This window comes from Argiope bruennichi, chromosome 6 (genome assembly GCF_947563725.1).
Source record: "Argiope bruennichi chromosome 6, qqArgBrue1.1, whole genome shotgun sequence".
Taxonomy (NCBI): domain Eukaryota; kingdom Metazoa; phylum Arthropoda; class Arachnida; order Araneae; family Araneidae; genus Argiope; species Argiope bruennichi.
The window spans coordinates 72,759,337-72,784,585 of NC_079156.1; the positions used below are offsets into that span (position 1 = coordinate 72,759,337).

Below are 25,249 nucleotides of genomic sequence, written 5' to 3' on the forward strand. Positions count from 1 at the left end.
ATATCAGAAAAAACATTGAAAAGAGTTTCATAAAATATAAGTTGTTTAAAAAATTATTTATATCAAACAATGCGAAAATAATGCTAGTTTTAAACTTTAATTTTTCATCAAAATTAAATAAATATTTTTAAGCGTTTTCATTAAATAAAAAAAAGAAAATATTTTATGGAAAAATTGTTTGATGATATAACTTTTCTTGATAAAGTTGATACAGCTATTGTTAACTAACATTTAGTTTTTATTTCAGCAAACTGTAAAAAACTGGGGAATTGTTTTCATCACAGCTTCAACAGTCTTCATTGTTACAGGAATTATTTATAATGTATTTTGCTCAGCTGAATTGCAACCCTGGCTAGAATGTCCCAAAACTAATCATAAGAAACCATTCCAAGATGAAACAAATACTAAATTGTGAAAAACGCGATTTTATGAAAGAAATTTCTGGCCAATAAGAAATAAAGAACTGCTTAGCGAAAAGCCTTTCACCTCATGTAGGCATTTAAGAAAGAAAAGCTAGAAAGAAGTTTCCATAATGAACTGCAGTTTATAAATTCTTTCACAACGTAAGGTAATGTAATTGAAGGGGAAAATATAACAAGAAAAATTTCATAAAGAACTGCAAGTTGAAATTTTTCTGATATTAGGTAATTTAACAGAAAAAAAAAAGAAAGCTCCTATAAAGAACTACAATTTGAAATTTTTCTCCATATTAGATAATTTAACAGAAAAGAAACTAGAAAGCAAGCTTCTATAAAGAAATGCAATTTGAAATTTTTTTCAATATTGGATAATTTAACAACGAATAAATAAATAAAAGAAAGCTTCTATACAGAACTGCAGTTTGAAATTTTTCTCCATATTAGGTAATTTAAAAGGGGGGAAAAAACTAGAAAGAAAGCTTCTACAAAGAAATGCAATTTGTAATTTTTCTCACTATTGGATAATTTAACAAAGAATAAATAAAAAAACGGAAGCTTCTATAAAGAACTGCAAACTGAAATTTTTCTCGGTATTAGGTAATTTAACAGAGAAAAAAAACACAAATTTGTTGTACCATGAAAGAAGGTTTGAAAAGAAAGCTTCTATAAAGAACTCTGGATTGAAAATCATTTCTCAACGTACACAGCAAGATGTTCATTCGATATATCTTTTAGAATTCTTATAATTTAGGCAACTTATATATTTCTGTATATTTTGTATATTTTTTTGTCAGCAGCAACAGCCAAAAGTTTTCTGGACGACATATGATTTTCACATTTGGAGGGGAGGGGCATCTCATTTTCGTAAAAGGGTTCTCAGGCAATGATGAAAAAAATCACTACAAAGAAACGGAAATCGAAATATATCTTTCAACGTTGCTAAAGATTAAGATAATTGTTTTTTTTTCTCTAAAATAAATGCTAAAATGAGGTGAAAAAAATTGATGCATGTAACAGATTCTACTCCGATACATTTCAATCGAAGTTTCACCAGGGAACCAACTACAATAAAAGAAATTATTTGTGAAATATTTAAATAATGAAAAAAGCGGTAAAGTAAAATTTTGTATAAGTACAAAATTTGTATAGTTTGAATTATATTTATAAATAAAACATTATTGAATTAAACACAAAAGCAACTGCATTGCTACTAGATATCCATAATATATATTTAAAAATATGAAATAAAAGTTTATAAAATTTCTAATTCTTTTAAAATTCAATAATCTGTTTGGTAAAAAAGATATTCGGTATTAAAGAAATTCTTTAAAATGTTGTATTTAGTGGAAATCTGTGCGTGCAAATCAGCAGCATAAGTAGTTTTTTTTTGGGGGGGGGGCAGCTGTTGCTTATCCCCCTTTGGATTATATCCCAATTCAAACCAAATCCAAGACACTGTGGAAAGAGAGGTGCAGTAGCGTCTGAGAGAAAGGACCCCTCAGCACCCCTTCAGTCTGGCTTTAGCTCATATGAAGATGACACACACACACACTGGCTTGCACAACCCCGTTTTTACTGTAGGGGTTCTTTCATACACCTCGCCGACAGAACACAGGGCAGAGAACAAGCCTGCCCGAACCAGGACTGGAACTCGAGGCGCCCAGATCACGGGAAAGACGTGCTACCCCTACTCCAGTACGCTGACCTTATTTGCTGCTCACTGATAAAAGATTATTTCAGGAAAAGCATCTCAAAAACTTGTGAAACAAATCTTTGTTTTACAGATACTTCAAAACTTTTAATTTAAGCTAGTTTTACTAACATTGTACTTGTTAAGCCTGTCCAAAATGTTTGATTATTTAAAAAAAATGTATTGACAATATTATTTATTTGCAATTAAGTATGTAAATAAAAGCATGCATTTCGAATTTTTACTTCATCTTGTTTCATTATTAATAACTTAATGGATTACAAAACATTAATTTTTCTTCGAGCATAGTTAATATATTATTGAATGAAATGAAAGCTTGAGTAAAGGAAAATATTGTTAGAATGACAGATTTGTTACATTTTCATACTTTGAGACAGTCCCTAAATCTGTTTTCTCGTATATATCTGGTTATTTTGAACCAATTTGTCTAAAAATTTATACCTGGAAATTTATCATTGTGCAAAATCAGCTTAAAAGTCAAAAAATTACGGGTTGCGGTTGGAAATTTTGAAGATTATACAAAAATGAACATGTAGATAACCTTTTGTACGAATGCAGTTTACATATTCCTAATGGAGACATTCTTCTAAATCAAATGACATTTTTTTTCCTTACACGAGCAGTAACAAGCAAGTGCCCGCATACTTTTTTGGCGATCTATATATATATATATATATATATATATATATATATATATATATATATATATATATATATATATATACCTGTACCATTCTAGAAATAACGTCGATATATATATATATATATATATATATATATATATATATATATATCGACGTTATTTCTAGAATGGTACAGGTTTATATTTTTCCGATTACAGACAATTTTTTATAATATAATAGACATATCACGATTTTTTTTTCTTTTCTGTATTGGCTATTTTCGATTTGATACATTCGCTTCTCAAATTCTGCTTTTTCATACTTGTTGACCTTGCATTTGAGCAAGTGTTGACCTTGATTTCAAGATCGCATCAGACCCCCTGGCCACACTTTTGATGCACTCAATCTTTGTCATGAGTGTTTGTCTTCCTTTCACTCTATTATTCCTGTTTTCTAGTGAATTTCATATTAATTTTACCAAATTACAGTCGTGTGCTTACAATGTAGTGTGTATTGTCATCGAAGTCCAATTTGAATTCTTCAAATTCTAATAAAACTGCTAATTGTAAGTATATGTCTCATTATTCTGAAAAACATTAGAAGCTATTAATCGTCTCGTAGAAGACAGAAATGAAGCTTCATAAAGTAAAATTTCAATATTGGTTCTTAGACTATTTATGGCGCAAAAAATAAATAAATAAAAGTTAAGTTTTTGGTTGCTCAAAGTGTAATAGCAAAAAGCAAAGAATCAAGACGCACTGAAAATTTAATTTAACCTTTTAGATAGCGCCTTATATTAATTTTAATTTATTGACCATATTGATTTTTCTTTTGTATTCGCATTCAATAATCCGGTGACTCTGTGGCGCCGAATTTGCTTGATTGAGGCCTCCGAAACAAAGCTGTAAAATAAACTCCTAGTTTTATGAGCTTGTATTGCTGACCATTTCCGCTATTGTTCTATTTAAATAAGCGATGGATTGATTTTTTGCTTTAGTCAGCGGATTTCCGTACGTACTCCAAAACATCCAGACACTTTCCTATTTTAAATTCATGAGCTCACTTCTATATTGTCAATGGATTACATAACAGAGAATGCAGTATAATCAAAAATATTTACGTAAGTTCTTAATATGATTTATTTCTCTTTATTAGCAGTACTTTTTGATTTCAGTTGTACATTGAGCAGTAAATAATACTAGTGATAGACTGACTATCTTTATCCATTTTAGCCAGTTGACACACGCATTTTGACGATTCAAATAATACAGGTTTGTATTAACGTGATAAGAAATGTGTGTTATTCTCAATTTTGTCATTTCTTTTTTTATGTGTGTATGTTTTAAAATGGTTGCCAAGTGATAATCCAAAGCTGTATTTCAAATTTATAAAAAATTCATACAATTCTGAGTATGATATAATTCGTAAAATGATACATGTAAGTCTTTGTATATCAACTGTTTCATTAGGACTAATGGTTTCTAAAATTATACAATTAAATAATATATCTAAGTTGGTTTTAATAGCTTCTGCAGCAAAATATTTTTAAGATTAAACTTTTGATAAGCTTATAATTCATGCTATTTTAAAAGTTTTACACCTTTCGATTCATTTTACGATGCATTTCTGTAATTTTCCGTCATCGCTATTTAAATGAAAGCAGAAAGGATTCATTTAATGATTTGAAAGAAAATGATTAAACTTTAATGATAAAAAATGATATTTTAATTATTTTCTGCCTTTTTATATTTGATTTCTGATTCGTTTTTAAAATTATTATAGAATCAATTTATTTTTTCAGATTAATCATCAGATATGAATCAAATTTCTTATGCCCTGTATATGAAATCAAATTAATAAATTAATCGATTAACTGATAACTAAATTTTGGAAATGTTAAAATAGTATGTTCTCATATAGAGCATATATATGTACAGAAATTTCCAAAATTCTTGATCATCATTAAATTAAAGAGAAATGGCTAACAAATTTTTATTGAAACAGAAATTGATGACAAACTTGAAACAAGTGAAGTTAAATATTAATGAGTAAAACAAAGAACGTGCTGCAGCAAAAAATATGTATTGATTTATTTTTATAATATCTTCTACTTTTGAATTGTTTGATTTTTTTTTATATCGCTAAAAATTCACATTTATTAAGATCACGTTTCAGATGTGAAATCAAAATGATTCGCATTTTCAATTTAAGAAAGAAAACGATACTAAAAACAATCACTTGGTTTGGCTTATTAAAAAACACAAATTATATTGCAAATAAAATTTTAATTTTGGAAAAAAAATTATAATTGGTGAATAAATTTTGACGATAGAAGAAAAAAGTAAAAACATAAGAACAAACGAGAAAATTCTTCTAAAACGCGGAAATGGCGAAATAATTGTAAACAGTATTTTTGTGAATGAACCCAATTAGGAGTTAATATTGCTGCGTGTTTTGTACGGGGGGGGGGGTGAAATTTTATTACAAAATACTTGACAGATTTTGGGGATTTGAAGATAAGCGTATTTGTCGAAGAATATGCATTTTAATGGGTTTATAAATCATATATATGTTAGAGATTTTCATTCAAGGCATTTTTTTCCAGAAAATCTTAATTCTTAATAAAAGAAACGATTTTTTAATTGTCTTAAAATTCAAAAACACTCATTAATATGTCGAAATTTAACTTATGCATGGAATCGTGACGAAATCAAAAGACTCTAATCTGACGTTTTTCGATAACGATACGAAACAATTGAGTTTGGAAGTATTATCACTAAATCAAACAATGAATTCCTTAGATCGGCCCACATACTGCTATTCATTAATGAGGTTAAAATATAGCAACAATCATCATCAAAGACAGATGCTAATGTAAATTTATTACTAGAATTCTTCTGGTATTTCAGTACAATCAGGTAAGAATTCTTTTACCATATTATGATCATTATATGTATCGATTAACTGAAAACGGCTGGAGAAATGTGACACATGTAATCTTGTTGTTATGGTGATGTAGTTGAAACAACAGAAGGAATTATTATACCGATTACAATCATATAAATTTAAAAAAAATTGAATAATTTTTTTCGAAAAGTTCTATTGTCTATAGCTGTGCGAATATTAAGTTAATTAATAAAATTAAATCAATGGAGATTATTGAAAGCTGATTTTACTAATGATATTTTGAGCTATATATATATATATATATATATATATATATATATATATATATGTGTGTGTGTGTGTGTGTGTGTGTGTGTGTGTGTGTGTGTGTGTGTGTGTGTGTGTGTGTGTGTGTATTTCCTAATCTCTAATTTTGAGATTTGTTGTCTCTTAAATTCAGCACGTGGTGGCGCCACTAGAATGAAATCGAAATTCAGCTTTATTAATGATTAAATGATAATCAATTTCTGAAAATATTGTCATCGAGGATACATAAATATGAAAATTTTTACGTCAACAAGACATATCTATCAGAGAGTGAGAGGAAGATCTGGTATAAAATCCCATCTTTAGAAATATGAAAAAAGTCGAATTAAATAAAAATCTTTAACAAAAAAGTGAGTAATGAAAACAAATTTTTCAAATTTTGTTTAAAATTTTAATTTTTTCCCAGCTTAATATTTCATATTGTGAGTGTTTTCTGTTGAAGATGTTCTGTAAAGGGAGTCTCATGTCCCAACTACGGGGTCGGGAAATCTTAGGATAGAATATTTATTTATAGGAGATAATTCATCAGATCGGTCTCAGTGGACGTTAAATTAGTTAGGCTAAAACGTGTAACATAAAAGCGTAGAAAAGGAGAATATTATCCAGAAGTCGTCCACGTTAATTAAATACGGTTGATTATATCGCTCAAAAAATGTTAAAAGATGAATGGAACAATTGCTAATGAATATATTGAAAAGGAATCCAAAATTTAATAAAATAACCATTTAAAATGTTTATTTATTATATATAGGCATTTAAATCATAAAAAAATAAAATGACAACATTGAAATAATTCATATTTTGATTATTAAATTTATTAATATTTCATTACTTTTATTAATTTGAAATAGCAATCGTCTTTACTTAGGCAAGGATTAGAAAATGATCATATTGTTTAAAGAAGTGTCTTACAATGTTTCCGTATTTATTTCTCCTTAAAAAGAGAGAACCGTAAAGACATTTTCCTACTACATTCCAGGAAAACATAAAATAACCTGCGGGAATGGTCTGTCCGAAATTTTTTGGTGTTATAAAATTGTTACCCTCTCCATATCCTAGCATTAAACTGCTGAACTTGCGTAAGACTGTGACGAGTGCTCAGATTTTCAATTTTGGAGCTCCCCACATAAGCATTCTGTGCTTCGCAGTATTAGAAAATCTGTATTTGTGTATTAACAACATGCTAATGGTGAGCAATTAATACAAAAAGGTCTTTTAACCTATGATCTTTGATATTTTTTAGGCAATTTTATCTCAGAAAATTCATTTTTATTAAACATTTTTCCTTTCTTCGTTTTTCTAAAATTATAAAGCAAAATCTATTTCTTTTACTGAAATAGAATTTACTCAAAAATATAAAATAAAATTATATTTTACAAAATTCTTAAAATTTGTAATAGTATATTTTCCTTATTATTAGGTTTAATACAGGATCGATACTTGTGATGAGTAGAGAATTAAATTCACTCTTGTAAATATTTTCATATTACTCATGTACCTCGCACAGTGTAAAGATTAATTATTATTCGAAACGGCTTGGTTTTACCTAAAAAATCTAAAATTGCTCAAGCTTTAAAAAACTTAACCATCCAGAGTCGTCTCCTCAGACCTTTCTCGCATATTCTCTAATAAAGGTATTATCCCATACACTATGCATAGCACTAGTGTACAATACTTACGAAATATTATCCTTTGGTGATAATTGAATATTTTTACTGAATCTATCGTGTGATCTTTGACGAATGTTGTGATGATTAATCCCAAGTATGCATTTAAAATTATCAGAAAACCGAATTTGTATATTAGGTGCGGTTAAATTCCGATTGAAACAAGAATTCGACAGACAATTATATTTATAGGTACAAAATTACGCACTAAATTTGACGTAGTCAATGCGTTTTTGAGTTATCACATTGAAAGTACAGATCGACAGACGGTCAACCCGTTGTTGGATTTGGTTCGAAAAATTCAATAAGTGTCCACACTATAAATGTTAAATCTGTCTGCGAAATTTTATCCATCTAGCTCTCTTCGTTTTGTAATTATAATGATAACTTATATTCGAATATCTAGACAGATATACTTCTTCTGAACAGAATTTGCTCAAAACTTGGCAGAAATCTACACATTTCGTGTAAAGACGGTATACAAATTTCATATTTCTATCTCAAAACATTTTTGATGTGCCTTTGTCACAGGCAGACAGATAGACAGGCATTTCCAAAAATTGGTTTTTCAAACTGTAGGAGGTCTAAAGCATGGAGATTTATCAAAATCTCGAGTTCAAACTTTTTGAAGATTACAATGTTTTCTCGATACTTCGTATACTAGAAAATAAGAAGTCTGTTGATACTTAAATACCTGTCAGTCGCCGGTGACTGTCCCTAACCTTTCCACCATTTTTACGTCGGTCACAGTTGACTGATAAAATACTTTCATTTTATACCTCGTCAATCGCCGGCGACTGACTCTGTACTTTGCGTTCATTCTTCCGCATCAGTCACTGTTGATTGACAGTATAATTTTCTTTCGGGCTGCATTAGCCATAGTTGATGGATATATACATTTAAAAAATTATATTCTTTTAATAAATATTAAATTGTTATCACAAAATAATGTACCAAATTGCATAGAGCCTTATCGCAATTTTTTAAAATAGATTTCGGGTTGCCAGTATAACAGATATCGGGGGCTTAACTAGTTACTCCACAGATGATAAGCGTCATTATGATTACAAAAGATTTAAGATAAGCTTTAGAGCTTTTTAAATATTTACCCCCTGTATTGAAATCACTTGCAAGAGCAATTACTTTAAAATACGTTCAAGTATCACTTAGACCTATTTAAGTTTCTTAGGTGTCTTTTCATACTTGTGACGTTGGAAATAACACTAAACCTCCCAAATGAAAGATGGCGTCTATTTAGAGGTTTAAACAAATTCAACGGAGGTTAAATTTTATTATGGAAAATCATAAAAAGAATCTGTCTCGTGGGTGTATGATGAAAAGTTCAATAGGCTCAATAACAAATAATAACGTTTTATTCTTCACCAAAACAAGCGTACACATTAGCAAATTATAGCACTAGAACAGTGCATTAGAACAATACTTGCAGCGCAGAAGCGGCAGATCGTTACTAAGCAGTAACAATAGAACAAAACGCTCACAGAAAACTGAAAAGTGAGACTTCCCTAAATCACACAGTCTCTGGATTTCACTGTATATACAATCCGCTTAAACTCAACTCATCTGACTTACTCTCAGTTCTCTCTCCAAATTTTTTATAGTTTCCTTAAAAAGGAAAAGAACCTTCTAAAACAAGCTTCGGAACTTGAGTCCTAACCGTGGTATCATCAAGATTCTTAAATATTTTGAGTTTTTCATTTTTGCCACTAAATATTCAATATCCGTTAAAGCTATCTATAAAACTTTCTATCTTATCAAGGAACTGCACAGAGAAACAATATTACAAATTCGTAAAAATGTTTTGGTGCTTATGCTGACGAAATATGATATTGTAGATTCTCAAGTGCTTTTAGCTCAAACTTTATGCTCGTTGCTACAATAAGACGAGATGAATCTAAAAATAACTGATTAAATTTTAAAGATGATGAGCAAAATTCTTTTTTGAAAGTGTTATCTTATTTGCTAAATTAGCTGTTTGAAAGAGAAATTACAAGTCTAATTAAATTTCACCTCAACAATGCATGCATTCAACAACTCAATATTTTTTTTTGCAGAAAATATTGAGAAAGAAATTTATGTTTAGCAGTGAATTGAATTCTTTGATTCACTGCTAAAGAACTTTTACAATCGATGACCTTAATTAATAATAATTAATTAGAACTCTAAAACTTAGAGTTAAACAGCAATTTTAGTGTTGCCATTTGGCTCAAAAATAATGCAATCAAAATATCAAATTTATCAAGTAAAATAAAAGATAATTTTATTCAGCAAATTAAGGCTATGGAAGCAGTTATAAAAACACAGATGGTATGCTAAATGATAGCAAAAAAAAATTTAATAGTGTTGAAATAGCCGACAAAATTAGGTGCATATTTTGCATTAGCTAATTAGGTTCATATTAACTAAAGAAACTGCAATAACAGCAATTTAATTAAAGCGAGAGTATATTTTGTTTTTATTTTTCGCATTCCTTTGATTCCAATAAAATAAACATTCTTTAGAAAGCAGCATTAGCACTGAAAGATGCACGCGACTGATTGATAAAAATTACGTTAAAATTAACAGTGAAAAGATGCTTGAAAATCAGAGTAATATATATATAGGTAATTGATCTCATTATATAGGTAATTTTTAAATTTTAAGGTGGTATAAGAACATTATTTAGCACTAATTTGTTCAAAAGTAATGGTGGAAAACATATAATCTTCCAACTCCCATTTCAGTCCTTTGAAAGAATCCTAAAAACTTTTAATTGTGCAATAATCCTTCTAGGTACAAAGAAACATGTAAACCAAATAGTTCGAATTTGTCAAGAGGTGTGAAAATATTTAACAAACACACTTTCAATTTTATATATATATATATAAATTTTATATTCAATTTTTATATACATATGTTAGCATACTATCTATAAATGTCATTTGCTATGTATGATGAAAAAATCGTTCAAAACCTCCCTCAAAGCAGAAAGTTGAACCTAGAGTTTCCAGTTTCAAACGTTATTACATTTCGGTAGCTGGTACTGATAAAAAAAGGTGTTTTGGAACATTTTAATTAGTTAAAATTAACCGAAATTCTAACGGTCTTCGTTTAAGAACTGACTCCTGATCAGAATAAAGCTCGAAAAAAATTTTTGACACTGAATTTCAAAAATCTGGCTTTTCATTGATACCAGTTTAATCACCCTGCAGTTTTTCGTAAATTTTAATAATTTTTTTAAAGTCACTTTTAAACTCAGTTTTATAACAATTGTTTTCCTTTATACAACTAGGTGTAAAAGAAGAACAGAAGATTGCTGCTTTTTTCTTATTAGTAATATAACATATTTCAAATGTTGTTTTTGATTATGCTTAGGCAGGTATTCTTTCTGTAAATTACGATATAAAAATAATTAAGATTAAATGCAAAGACCGATGAAATCGAATCATAAGAAAAACAAGACAAACAAATCAATCCTAAGATCCAAAATTTGAATTTCATTTTATTCTTTTTCTTGTGCGATTATCTATATTGTAAGGTATTAAATTTTATAGTAAGTTTAGACATCAAATCTAACATTAACATAACTGAACTCGTCAATTAATTCGGATTTCAGCTATCAGTAATACATAATTGCATTTATATGCTTTACAATCATTAAAAACTATTTTATTTCAAAGAATCATTTCAAAATCTTAGTTCTTTGAATTTTAATTCAGGAACTGGAACGTAAGATTGTTTTTCAGAAAGATTTCTCTAGTTACAAATATACGTAGCTCTGTTTTGTTTCGTTTTTTAAGTGGTTTTACCGGTTCCATGTTTGCTCTCGGCTTATTTGTTACGCAAATTTCACGATTCGAATTCATTCCCTCGCTTGTTGCAACGGGATATATTTATCACTCTGATGCAAGTGCTTATTATTAAATTTACTTTAGTCTGGGTGACTTCCTTTATTATTTTTAATTAGTTTTTAGAAATATTTGCCGGTTTAATTTTTCATGAGTAATGTACCCATCAAATCTTCGGTTTAGTGTGTTTCTGTTCGAGACTTTAACTTCCAAACAACTTCCTAAGCTGCTTATAAGGTAAGAACATATAAGTTCATTATTATTATTTTTGGGTTCCTTATATATATATATATATAATGATATTTTAACTCTAATTTCAATTTAATTAATTTTCAAGATTTTATCTTAATTTAGCCCATAGTAACTTTATTCTAAAATATTCTCTTATTTCGTGATTCAATTCCACTGTCTCTACTTAATTAATTCAAGAGAAGCTTTGTTAAACTGCTGAATCAGCTAAAACTCTAACTTTCCCGCACTCCGCGTGAAGAGACAAAATACCGCTAATGAGGCAAATTCTTTTTTAAAATCTCCCTGTGTTTCCCCTACCTTCTCCGCGCGTGTAACGAAAATCCCTATCGAAATCCCGTAATATATTAGCACTGTAAAGAAATATTTTCCCTATCCATATCTCATGTTATATAAGACGAGGGATAATTTTTTTTTCTTCCCCACTTCGGCTTTTGTGCTGCTCTGTGGCGGACGTCTTGCCCGCGTCTCTGCTTGTAAATAATTATGCTTTTCCGATGGATTAAAAAGAATTAAAAAATGTAAAAAATCTTTTCACTGTCTTCAAACTGCATTCTGCTTCACATAAAAAATAATGCTTATATATATATATATATATATATATATATATATATATATATATATATATATATATATATATATATATATATATATATAAATTGGATAATTCGGAACCAATATTAAGAAAGAGATTTATAAAGATAACTTTTCAAATATCAGGCATTGAATACAACCTTTCTCTATTTGTATTTAAGTTATAAATCGGTTTATCGTTTCTATAACTTTTGCTCCCTCTTATGCGAAGTGCTATACAAAGAAAAACTATTGTATCTGTTAAATAATTCGACTTCCAGATTTTGAAAGAATCTTGAATACTAAAAATAATTTTTTGGCATTATATCTTTATCTTTATCATTCCTACAGTCTATCTATGAGCAACAGTAATTCAAAAACCCTTTAAGCTAAAAAAATTAGTATATGATCTTAGCTCTAAAATTATAGATCTTTATCAAATTTTGAACGAAACCCACCGCTGGAATCTACAAATACAAAAATCTAGGTAGATAAAATTCTGTACACAGTGTTAGAATTTAATTGTAAGTCAGTATCAAATTTTGAACGAAATTCATTAAAAATATGACAACTTTTCAATCTGTAAATTCCCATAAATGTAAACGCGATTATTCAAAAATATGACTTAGATAAATGAAATTTGGTTCCTGACTTTTTTTAAAATTAAAATTGAAGTTACTTGTCAAATTTTAGCTTTAATTGGTCGAAATAAAGTATTCACAATAGAAATTCAATTTCCTTTGCTATATTACACAGCACGAAACGCTCTTGAGAGAGTATTAGAAAGTAAAATTCAGAATTGTAATGATGTTTGGTGTTCGGAATATCAAAATCCACAATTTTTATGCGGCGAGACAACACCTTTATGAGGGTGAATTCTAATATATTCTGCAAATTTATTTTCCTTCTTATTTTATTATTTTTCATTACCACAATGTATTAATTTACACTTTCCTTTCATTCTCATATAACAAATGGAGCTCGTATATTAATGAGAAAGCCTTTTCCGGCTGAAATTATGCATGAGTTATTTCTATGAGATGAGATGTCCTCGAAACTTTGAAAGCCCACGCTTGACCTCCTACTCTATTCTACGTTCATAAGTGATATTGCATTCAGTTAAGTGTCATACTTATGGGCATTTTATCACTTGCGAACAGATTCATCAGACAACGGTTCAAAGTTATAAAGTCAGCTTCCACAAACTCTTATTTGGACTTGAAACGAGGTGATAATCAATCCAAGGATTCTTTTATAGGTCAGTACTAGTTGAATATTGACCTAAAAGATTTCAAAGATTGAATCCTATAACTCATTGCACGTGATTTTGTTTACATTCATTAAATTATTTTGGCCCTTCGCCTACAATAATTTGTTTTACTATTATATGGAATTGCATTATTTATGGTCAATAAATATTTAAATGTATCGAAGTACTAATTAATTCAAAAGACAAAAATCCTGTAAGTAAATACTGGAGCCTTTTGCTCTCTTAAATAGTTTGAATTGTCGCAAGGAGGTGAATAGTAAAGGTAACAAGTACATAAGAAATATCTATATCTACACTTATAATAAAGCTCAATGTGTGTGTGTGTGTGTGTGTGTGTGTGTGTGTGTGTGTGTGTGTGTGTGTGTGTGTGTGTATGTGTGTGTGTGTGTGTGTGTGTGTGCGTGCGCGCGCGCGTGAGTGCGAGAGAGGAAGAGAGAGAGCGCTAACTTTTCTGGTCATTATTCTTAAATTTTTTAAATTTAATTCATTTTTGCAAAAAAAATGTAAATTATAGTTCGGAAATTTGTATTAAAATAGAATGAGTTCAATAAAGAATATAAAAAATTATAATAAAAAAATTATCAATATAATATGTGTGTTTTTTTGTTTGTTTTTTTATTCTTGATTATTTATTAAGTGTTTGTACTTAGACATTTACTGAAGAGTGTATGTAGGTGAAATATTAGGACAACAATGTCTGTTTACATAAAATTATTGAAGTCACTTTTAAAGAAAAAGTAAATAAATACCAGCTTACTTTACATTGGAATAAGGTCGCGGTGGCCTGGTGGTAAGGTCTCGGCTAGGAGCCGGAGGGTTTCAGGTTCGAGACACTATTCCGCCAAAGAACCGTCGTGTAAGAGGGTCTGTTGCACGTTAAATCCGTTATGACCAAATGTCCTCCCGCTGGTGTGGTGTGGTGCGGAGAGGGGGGTGCCAGTTCAGGTGTCGTCCTCGTCATCTGACCGCGGTTCAAAATTACGAGGTCTGTCGAAAAATAGCCCTTGAGTTGCTTCAAACGGGACGTTAATATAACTAAACTAAACTAAAACTTATATTGGAATGTTAATTATTCATCAGACTGGTTAGATTACATTCCATTTGACAAATCCTATAAAATAATAATTTTTTATGTTATATCTGTTTGAACTACTTTCTTCTATTTTGCTATAATAATAAAATTTTGTATGAAAATTCAGTAACTAATGATCTATATTTTTCTCGAGAATTTCTTTACTTTAGTCTTTTTTCCGTGTGTTTGTGTTTGTGTGTGTGTGTGTGTGTGTGTGTGTGTGTGTGTGTGTGTGTGTGTGTGTGTGTGTGTGTGTGTGTGTGTGTGTGTGTGTGTGTGTGTGTGTGTGTGTGTGTGTGTGTGTGTGTGTGTGTATTGATTACAAAGTTATTATTAAAATAAACAATTAATGTTAATTAAATAAAAAATGTGTTAAAATGTGAAATTAAGTTAACCTTTCTGAAGGGGGTACCAAAATTTGAATTACTTTTCGGGCCGAAAATGTCCAAATCCGCCATTGATTAAAATCTTTTGTAAATAGCATTACTGGGTTCTTATTTAATTCATTTCAAATTTATTTCTGTGTCACCACTCAGTGCTTGTCCAATGTCACAGAAACAGAGAAATCAATCACCATTACAGTTACATGGAAAAAGGACAAATTAATAGCAGATTAATAAATCTGTTTTATGAATTTCTTTTTTTTTTACCCCTACATAGTCAAATTAAGATGGCACGCCTCATTTCCCGTATATCTCATCCAAAACATGAATCGACTGCATACTTCTGTTACTGCACTGATTTAATAATTGTTTTGGTTCTAAAATTATTTCTGAAAAACTGATTTAGCATAGCCTTTTCAAAGAAAGAAATTTAATGTGAGAGAAAAAGAATCATATTTTGCAAGTATTTTCTACGACAAAGAAAAAATGGGGGGGGGGGGAACGAATACTCTTTTTTAATATTTTGTTTCAATTTATTGCAGGATCGTAACATTTCAAGCTCTTCAAGCTGCAGAATCTCATGATACTAATAGGAAATAAATATGGCTACTGAAGAAAAAAAGCCACCATCAGCTGAAATATGTAAACCTAAGTCAGGTAAGTAAAGTTTAGTTTCTGTTGAAGTTGTGTAAAAAATATAATACAAGAAAAAAACGCTCTGGAAATTTTGGTACAATCTCAATATTTTGTTTCTAAATAGAGAATTATTAATAGCAGTGTTAAAATGGTGAATTTCAAATATTCATGTTCTTATTTTAGTTGCATTTTAAAGAAGGTCTAAAATAGTTTTCGTTTTTTTTTTAATTCAAAGCATAAAAAAGTTTGTGGCGAACTATAAATCATATTTTATATTTTTTTATTTTCTTTCAGCTAAAATAATTTGGAAATGAAACTTTTTTTTGAAAATTGAGTATTATAAACTGCACGAATTTATTGATGACACTGTATTCTCCAGCAGTTATCAGTATAAAATAAGATATTCGTTCACTAATACGAAATATCAGATAATTATCATTCTTGGTCAAATAAATTTCTAACTATTTTAAATCCTATTTACGAAGAATTTTGAAAAACAGGATGTTGATATTAATCATCTGTTCTATAAAATATTATTATTTACTTGCTTTATGGAATAACTGGAACAATATTTCCATTACCCAAGACAAGAAGACGTATTTTACTTATTTCAGTTCTATCTACCAGTTTTTACTTTTTTACTTTTTCATACACGAAGTACAGAACAAGTATTCAAAACCATGCTGCCTATATCCGTCTGAGCATGAAATAACTCAAAAATGCTTCGAATGAAATTTGATATGTGGTCTACTTCAAATTTGCAGATTTCTGTCAAATTTTAAACGAATTCCATTCGAAGTTTCTCTATCTGATTATCCGAGTACAAGCAAACTCAATAACTGCTAAATTTAAAAAGTTAGATGTAAAATATTCAATACACAGTTTTAGCATCTAAAGTATAGATTCTTTCAGATTTTGAATAATATCCATATAAGACTTGACCAGATCTGTCTGTCTGTGCATGTGTAAAATTGATAACAAAAAAATAATAATAAAATGACTTGCATAAATGAAATTTGATATGTAATCTTATCAATAAAATTGTATTGCTAAGCCAAATTTTGGCTTCAAACAATCAAAAAAGATATCATAGATGTCCAAAATGCATATTCGGTTTTATTCATTATATTCCACGAAACATTTATGTGAGGGATATTAAAATCTGAGCTCTCATAGTGTTAAGGTTTTGTTCAAGATCCACAAATTTCACTTCAACAATGCATGCATTCAACAATTTATATGACTAATGAAAAAGACTGATTTTAATTTTAACATTAGCCGCATTGCCTGCGATGCGACTCCACCTGCGTTTATTTTTCTGCTGCTTTTCTCAATATTTTTTTGCAGAAAATATCTAGAAAAAAATTAATCTCTGACAGATTTCGAATTCTTCTATTCAATGCAGAAGGAGGATGTAAGGCAGTTTGAAAATTTCAGAAGACACTCTAATTAATTTAGAGATACGTTAGAATATATAAAATGTAATTTATTGACTTTACTTCCCACCTAATAAAATCACTATTTAGCAAATATGGGAATTTTCAGTTTTATACCTTTTATTATTAAACTTATTCAATCTTTATTTTTCTTTTCTGAACTATGATCAAAATTGAAAACAAAATTTATCCAAAAAAGTTGTTAAATATTACGAAATGGGACATTAATCTAACTAAAACGAAAGTTATTTGTGTATTTTTTATTCAAAATTTTTTTAGAAATTTTATTTTCAGGAACATAAATTTCGATGGAACTTTAATACTATCGTTGAATTAAATAAAATCGAGAGAAATATATATATGTCTTAATTCAGGATAATAAAGTAAATATTATTATCCAGCATTCTGAGAAATACTACGATAATCAAGATTTTTTTTCTAGAAGGAAAGCTCTTATTTTAAATATTTGTGTGAAAAAAATAACGCACATATGGAACAGAAATGATACTGCATGTTTACAAATAACGATACTTTGCAATATTTAAGATAAAAATGCCTTAAGATATTTATCACAATTCATTAATAAAAACAAGACGATTCCCTTTAAAAAAATGCTAATATTTTTTCACCTCATATCGCATACGTTCGATAAAGCCGAAAGGTTATCAATAAAGAGCAACATTTGATAAATGTATTTTAAAAGAAGGTTCGATATGGCGAAGTTGTTCTGTCAATCTGTTATTTGACAGATTTAGAAACAAATCCAACTTTAAAAAACATTTTTTTTTTCTCGTCTTGTTAAAAGATGCTATGATAGAAAGAAAGATCAAGAATAGTTTATTCACGTATAAAGTGATGAAAAAGAAAATTACGCTCAGATCTACGCTATAATTTATGGATCAGAAAAAAGTGAAGCGCTTAATGCTGAAACATGACAGACATACAGAGTGTTAAGAAAGGTATGTTATTTTACATTTAACATTTGTAACTTGATGATGTTTATAAATTGGCATACTACTTGTAAATTGTGTTATCCTACATGCATGACGAAAAAAAAATCATTTAAAACGCTCTACAAGGCTTCAAGTGCCAAATATGGCCCGCAGTTATTTCTTAAATTAAAGCAGGCAGTTATTTCTTAAGCAGTAGGTGTTTACTTTTCAAAATTTAAGACAAAATTTTGATTAAAATATTTTTTAATTAAATATTTTCAGTTTTTTTTTTTTAATGGAAGTTAAACTAGTGCAAAAGCTATTTTAGGGGTCACTTTAAAATTCAAAAAATAAGCTTCTCAGTACTACCAATTCTACTTCACTACAATTTTTTTTAATTTAAAATGTTTTGAATATATTTTACGATTATTTACGACCTTTTGATGTTTTAATGATTGAATTTATATCCGTGCAATGCGAAAACATTAAATACATTTTTTGTTCATCCTGTCGAATTGTATTTATCCTGGAAAAATTACATAACAGCAATTTTATTAATTTAAGTTGTTGAGCTAGCAAACCAAAACAGGTTTCGCTGAAAAAATGGTTAGAGGAAAAATTTAAAATAAAGTTGTATGTAATAAAATAACCTATACGATAAGTTATAAAACATAATGATAGCTTAATTACTTCAGTAACAATTTGTTTAAGTTCTAATTTGAAAAATATCTTTCAGTTTTTTTTAATATTAATTAAAATTTTGGAAATTCACGTAAGTGCGTGTGATATTGAAGCAATAATTGGTAAAAGTTTCGATTTTGTTGAAAGAAATAGGGTGTCGTAAAATGTCTCTAAGTACTTTTCTTATCAGTCAGTATTCAAGAATCAAAAAAGGATCCTTTTCTAAAAATGTTATTCTACAATTTCAAATGGCAAAATAATAGTCGCTTTTCAAAAAAAAAAAATTAAATTTGAAGTTAACAATTTGTTCTAACTATCGAGTCTGTATTCATTTTCCGAAGACCGTCATGTTCACGAGTCTTGCTCTTTAATATTTTTTCTAGAATCAATTGCCACAAAATAAGTTTTCTTCTTCTTTTCCTATATAATTTTCACCCCCTCCCTTCTTTTGAAATTTGATTATTATATTACTAAATGAAATTGCAGAATATCATTTTTAGAGTAGGAATATTTTTTGTCTGCGAATTTTGCAGAATACAATATTTATTCAGTCAATGCACAATATTACATTTCACTATATTTATTCACTCAGCGCATTTTAAAAAATAAAATTTTAAAATTTTTATCATGGATTCGATACATTTTCTGTTTTTTTTTTTTTTTTTTTTTTTACGTTAGTGTAGTTTTTTAATGTAAATAACTCATGACCGAAACAATATATTTAATGCACAAAATTAACTTTATAACGTGAAACAACATTTCCGTTGATTTTTGTTCTAAGACATTTAAAACAAAAATGAGTTAATTCACGAAATTTTCCTGCCTCTCTAAAATAAACTGTCTCTTAAATCCTGTTAAAACAGCATATTAAAATCTTTTCAGTTTAGAAAACGTTAAAAAAATTTACTGAAAAATACGATAAATTGAATTACTAATTCAAATATTTAATAATATATTGGATACATCAAAAGTACATTAAAATTTTAAAGATAATTAAAAAAGAAATGAATGATAATAAATAATGGCGATCTGATGGAAACAAATTAGATTTTTAATTAGATAAACTGTTTGTTACTGTAAAATTCATCGATGGAAAGCTCTGAAATTAAATTTAAAGCATATTTAACCTTTTCGGTCCTAAAAGTCATATATGTCCCGGAGATTATTCATTCCCTATTGGATAGATAAACCGTTCTTTTACATGGGTTGTCGGAAGGAGAACAATGTTTACATGGGATTTAAAATTTTATCTAGCAAAACACGAGTAGAAATAGTTAAATAGGATACCAAGTTGATTCTTCATTTCATTCCAGCAGGTTCCCATTGCTACCAAATCAATTGAATGAAGTTGTTCATGAAGCTGTTTTACATGTAACTCTAATGCAGGATGGCGCCTCGTTACTCGCAGCAAGTTCATTCAAAACATTCCTTTTGAATACTTTTGGTGAAATCCGAGTAATAATTCGACGTTACGGTATCAAGTGGCATCCTTGATCACTAGACTTGAATCACATTTCGATTACGATTACATGAAGTATCAATTGCTGTATTTTGAATTTAAATTTCACTCAAATATGCCCTGTGTCAGAATCATTTTCAGATTCTAACATAAAAATATTTTATTCAACTATTTGACTGGGTAAAATGGCGCACCTCATAGCTTTCCACGAACAACTTGATTGCTCTCTAATCTGATTAAAATCAGAGATACCTGCAGCCTATATTTTCTGATTTTCTTCCCATCAAAGCATATATAATTACTTAGGTTAGTAAGAAAATATTCCTCAGCCTTTTTTTTTCGAATGTCTTGAAACTTTTTTCTTTTTTTTCTTTTGGATTCAAAATTTGATATAGATCTGCAATATAGATCTGCAATCTATCAATATTTCATTTATGACAGCTTATTGCATTTAGCCTTCACAAATTCACGAACAGACCGACAGACAGTCAATTCTTTCAATAATCAGAAATAAAATTCAATGCTTTCACAAACGTGATTCATACATTCCAAAAATGTGATGGTTGTCGGGGTTAGAGAGATTTAAAATTTAAAAATCAAGGAAAATCTCAAAATTATATATATTTGAAAATTACAATATTTCTCAAATATAAAAGCAACATTGTGTCTTTAATCTTGCTACTTTTATCATAACTTTTTCCATACGAGTAATTTTTAATACTTTCATCTTTTACAGCTATACCAGCCCGATATGTATTCGCTCTTCTGGGTTTCTTTGGATTCTTCAATGTTTATGCCATGCGAGTCAACCTCAGTGTTGCCATTATCGCAATGGTAAAACCGTCAAATAATTCAAATGTTACGACGGTCGAAGATAATGTTGCTTGTCAAGAATTGCTCGAAGATTTCAAATATGAGAATAACACGTCATCAAAATCGGTAGGTTAAAATTAATTGTATATCAACCGTCATATACTCCGACATTGTAGCTGAAATACGTAGATCTGGTAATCTGGAAATTTACAACGCAATTTGGGCATTAACGGAACTTATACTCACATTCAAATCTTGTTAAATGATTGATAATGTATAAATATCTAAGCAAAATATAAAAAGGTTTGTCCGCTTTCTTTCTATTTTAGAAGATAAAATCTCAACATTATTTCCAACATTATCTGGAATGAATGGATTGGAGAAAGCAAAATTATGGAATAAGGAAAATATTTGTAAGAAGGAAAGATAAAATGCTAAGCCTTCTCTTAGTCATGGATATTGTTGATTCCAACATCCCGAAACTAGCAATTTTCAGCGATTGTACTTCGCTAAGGGATGATACGCAGAAAGATTAGAAGTCATTATACATATTTCCACGAATAATCTGAATTCACACTATTACTAAATACGATCAGTGCCTCTTTTCTCTCACATTTTTCTTGGCAAAATAAACGCCTCTTGACGCCTGCGCAAATGCGCGGAGGATTTCCGAACCCGAGAATGAATAGAAGTCTTAGGTTTGTATGTATAATTACAGAAAATATACTCTTTATTTTTGGCCAACTAATTTATATCTGCTTTGTGTTAAGAACTGAAAAACTTTATCCCATTATTTTGATTATTTGACAATTATCCTTTTAGATAGAAGGTGAATTCGAGTGGGATTCACAAGTACAAGGAGTAGTCCTTGGGGCTTTCTTTTATGGGTACGTCATCACTCAAGTTCCTGGTGGGCTCTTCGCAGAAAAGTATGGTGCCAAATGGCTGTTCGGAGGAGGGATGCTGCTGACGTCTCTTTTCACGCTTCTCACCCCTATCGCTGCTAGCTGGAGTGTTTGGGCCCTGGTAGCCGCACGAGTCATTGAAGGTTTGGGCGAAGTGAGAAAGGATTTATGAATTTTATTTTATTCTATACTAAATTTATAGACTATTGATCATAATGTCAATAACTTACACAAATATATTAAGTGCAAGAGATCGGAAGTAACACAGTGTCATAGAAAATATTGCAGTGAACATTATTGGCCTAAGTGCATATCTTCAGAAGTCTCTTCTTTCTAATGAATATAGTACCACATCAATACATCAGATTCAGTTAAGTGGCTCATTTTAAACTTAAGAGGTTATTTTTGGAAAAATTTCGTAATTTTGAAAGATAATTTTGAATGAAAATGACACTTGAATCTGCGAATCTCTCTCGAATTTTGACACTTTACTAATAGAAAGGAGAGCACACCAGACGCAAGCAAAGGAGTAATGAAGGATCACGCATATTCTTAAAAGGGGGAGTTTAGATAGGTGGAGAAGAGGCAGGAAAATTTGAATGTGTATCAGATATTTCATCAATAAAATCGATGCGTTTCTCCAAGTACCTCTTGGTTATGAAATTTAGGGCTATCGCATCATAAATCATATTCTTAAAGAAACGGATAATACTTACAGATATACAGATAAATTAAATACTTTTATGCTGTTTTGTAATGAAAGCAACTCGTTCCTTCTATATATATACTAAATTTTGCAAACTGATATAATATTTACTTGCCAAAAAAATCCACTTTGATGAGTAATTTTGTCACAACTTAAATTTTAATAATTCGCATTGTCATTCCCAGTTCTTCATTCCAATAATTTGTAACCATTTTAATTATATAAATGCATCTAAAAATAAATTATTTAAATATTTTTGCTGCTATACAGTTAGATAACACATTCTACGTTGAGAAAGTATCATTAGTTCTGTATAAATTTTATATAAAAATATAATTTAATAATTATTTAATTTTTTGCAAATTTAAAAAAGAATAATTTAATGCATTTACTATGCAAAGGTAAATCTGTTTTGTAGTTAATACCAAAATTATAGTTAAAAACAATATAAACAAATGATTTTTTTCAAGATAAAATCGTTAGTCTAAAAATCAACTAACCCCTGCTTCCCCCCTCTCTCCCTTCATACTGCTTCACTTTCTATGGCAACAACCACTCAGCTGGCTTATAGAAAGAAGCTTGAAGTGAAGCTAATCTAGTTCGAATATTTAATGGTCACTTTTACTGTTACATTCTTTTTTCACTCTAGGGTGTTGCTTTTCCAGCTATGAATACCCTGATTGGCCAATGGGCGCCCAAGCTAGAGAGAAGTCGGATCGGATCATTCATCTATACCGGAAGTAACATAGGCACTGTGGTCACTCTTGCTATTGCAGGTGTCCTCAGCGACAAAGTCGGATGGCCATCAGTCTTCTATGTTTTAGGTAAATTTATTTTATCTGTTTATATTTAAAATCCTGAATTTTATGGTAATTAATGAAGAAAATCAAAAAGTTTCCGTACTTTATTTTCGACAAGTATGTAAATAAAACTGTGGAATGAATAAGAACTCATTTCTCAGCAAAATCTCCATATAAATACATTTTTGGAATTATGCCTGTCAGTGGTCTCGATCACTCATAAACGCTTTAATTTTGATATGCGGTTTTAACACACATTTCTGCAGATGTTTTTCAAATTTTGATAGCAATATACTGACAGAAATCTTGTATGTTGGTCAATGCAAGTACAAGTAAACGTAGTAACTACAAAACAAAGAGGAAATCGTAATAAAATCGAAATAAAGAGCGAATTGCACAATTTTAGCTTCTAAACTATAGATTCATGTCAAAATTTGAACCATTTCTGATGAAGGTTTAGTGATCTGTGAGTCTGCGAAAGCTGATAGTATAGATGTAAACCATGTATATAGGATAAATTCTGAAAAATTTTGATAATGCAACGAATTAGTGTAACAAGTTAGTAAAGGTACTGTTTGAGAAAAAAAAAATGCTGCAACCTAAACCGATATTTTTGTCCACAAACTCTAAACTATTAATAACATAGTTTACGGATTTAATCCATCCTCCTATTCGACAGTTATTGTTGTGATGCTTTAAATGCGATAAAATATCGTTTGGAATAACACCTTACAAATATTCAGTGTGTCGTCTTTAATTCAAGAATACAACTATCAACAAGGAATTACATATCTTGCAGCTTTGAGCTCGTTCTTCCGTTTGATTAAAACTTCCTGTTTTTACAGGTGCTCTCGGATGTGTGTGGTTCGTTCTGTGGGCCATTTTAGTTTTCGAGACCCCCGAAGTGCATCCACGAATATCCAAGGAGGAGCTTGTTCTCATACGAGAAGGGAGAGAAAACAAAACACGGGTAAAAAGTTACATTTCTATATTATTATTGCTTACACTTGTATTGAGACCACAAAAATATTGGGATAATTTCACTACCATCCTATTTACTCTTAGCATCTTCTATACACTGTTCTTTGTGAGGTATATTTCCTTGTATGCTTCGATGTAGATTCTCATTGAATGTGTCCGATGATGGTGGCTATATTTATATTCTTGTAATTATGTTTGTTTCATTTGTTTGATCCAAGAATAAAAAGTTCTTTAAACTTAACTGCAATGTTATTTGAATCTGGTGCTGTTTAGAAAAGCAAAGCCTTGATATTTATATAATAGCGGAGTGGAAGCGTAGTGAGTCCATGACCTGATAGAAAATATTTTGGTACAGTACTAGATGCACAATGAGCCAAAAAAATAACTTTGCAACTATGCATAAAGTCCATTTTATTCTTGGATAAGGCCAAACGAAATAGTCATAATTACAAGAATATAACCATGCATATTCGTCATCGGGCGCATTCAAAAAAAAATATCTGAAGCACTAGCATGCGTTTTACTATGTAAGGTAATAATCTGGTATCTAAACTAAAGATTCTCGTGTTCTGAAAATCCCTTTCCTTTAAAGAAAATAGAAAATTAACAGGCCGACAAAGATTCAGCATTAAAATCTTATGTGTGCTACAGAATATATAATTTATAATATATCTCAAATATTTATTCAATATAAAATTTTCTGACACAAACTTAAATTTAGCTTTACTTTTCATTGGATTTAAAGATGTAAATAATAATACTTTATTCTGTTTCAGTCAATAAATGTATTGCTAAACAATTATAAGATCTAAAGTTCTTCAGTCCTATAAACATATTTATTAAAATACTTTTTGACAGTCTAACTTAAAGTGGTT

At 29.5% G+C, this 25,249-nt stretch overlaps 1 protein-coding gene across 1 annotated transcript in view; it reads left to right on the forward strand.

The window, feature by feature from the left end:
* Positions 1 to 25,249, forward strand: part of LOC129971778 (uncharacterized) — an 85,487-nt gene that overhangs the window by 14,432 nt on the left and 45,806 nt on the right. Inside the window, exons 11-16 of the mRNA XM_056085755.1 lie at positions 248 to 411; positions 20,024 to 20,154; positions 20,906 to 21,108; positions 21,805 to 22,041; positions 23,243 to 23,417; positions 24,239 to 24,363. Coding sequence (XP_055941730.1) covers positions 248 to 411; positions 20,024 to 20,154; positions 20,906 to 21,108; positions 21,805 to 22,041; positions 23,243 to 23,417; positions 24,239 to 24,363 — 1,035 coding nt within the window. The remainder of the gene's footprint in view (positions 1 to 247; positions 412 to 20,023; positions 20,155 to 20,905; positions 21,109 to 21,804; positions 22,042 to 23,242; positions 23,418 to 24,238; positions 24,364 to 25,249) is intronic.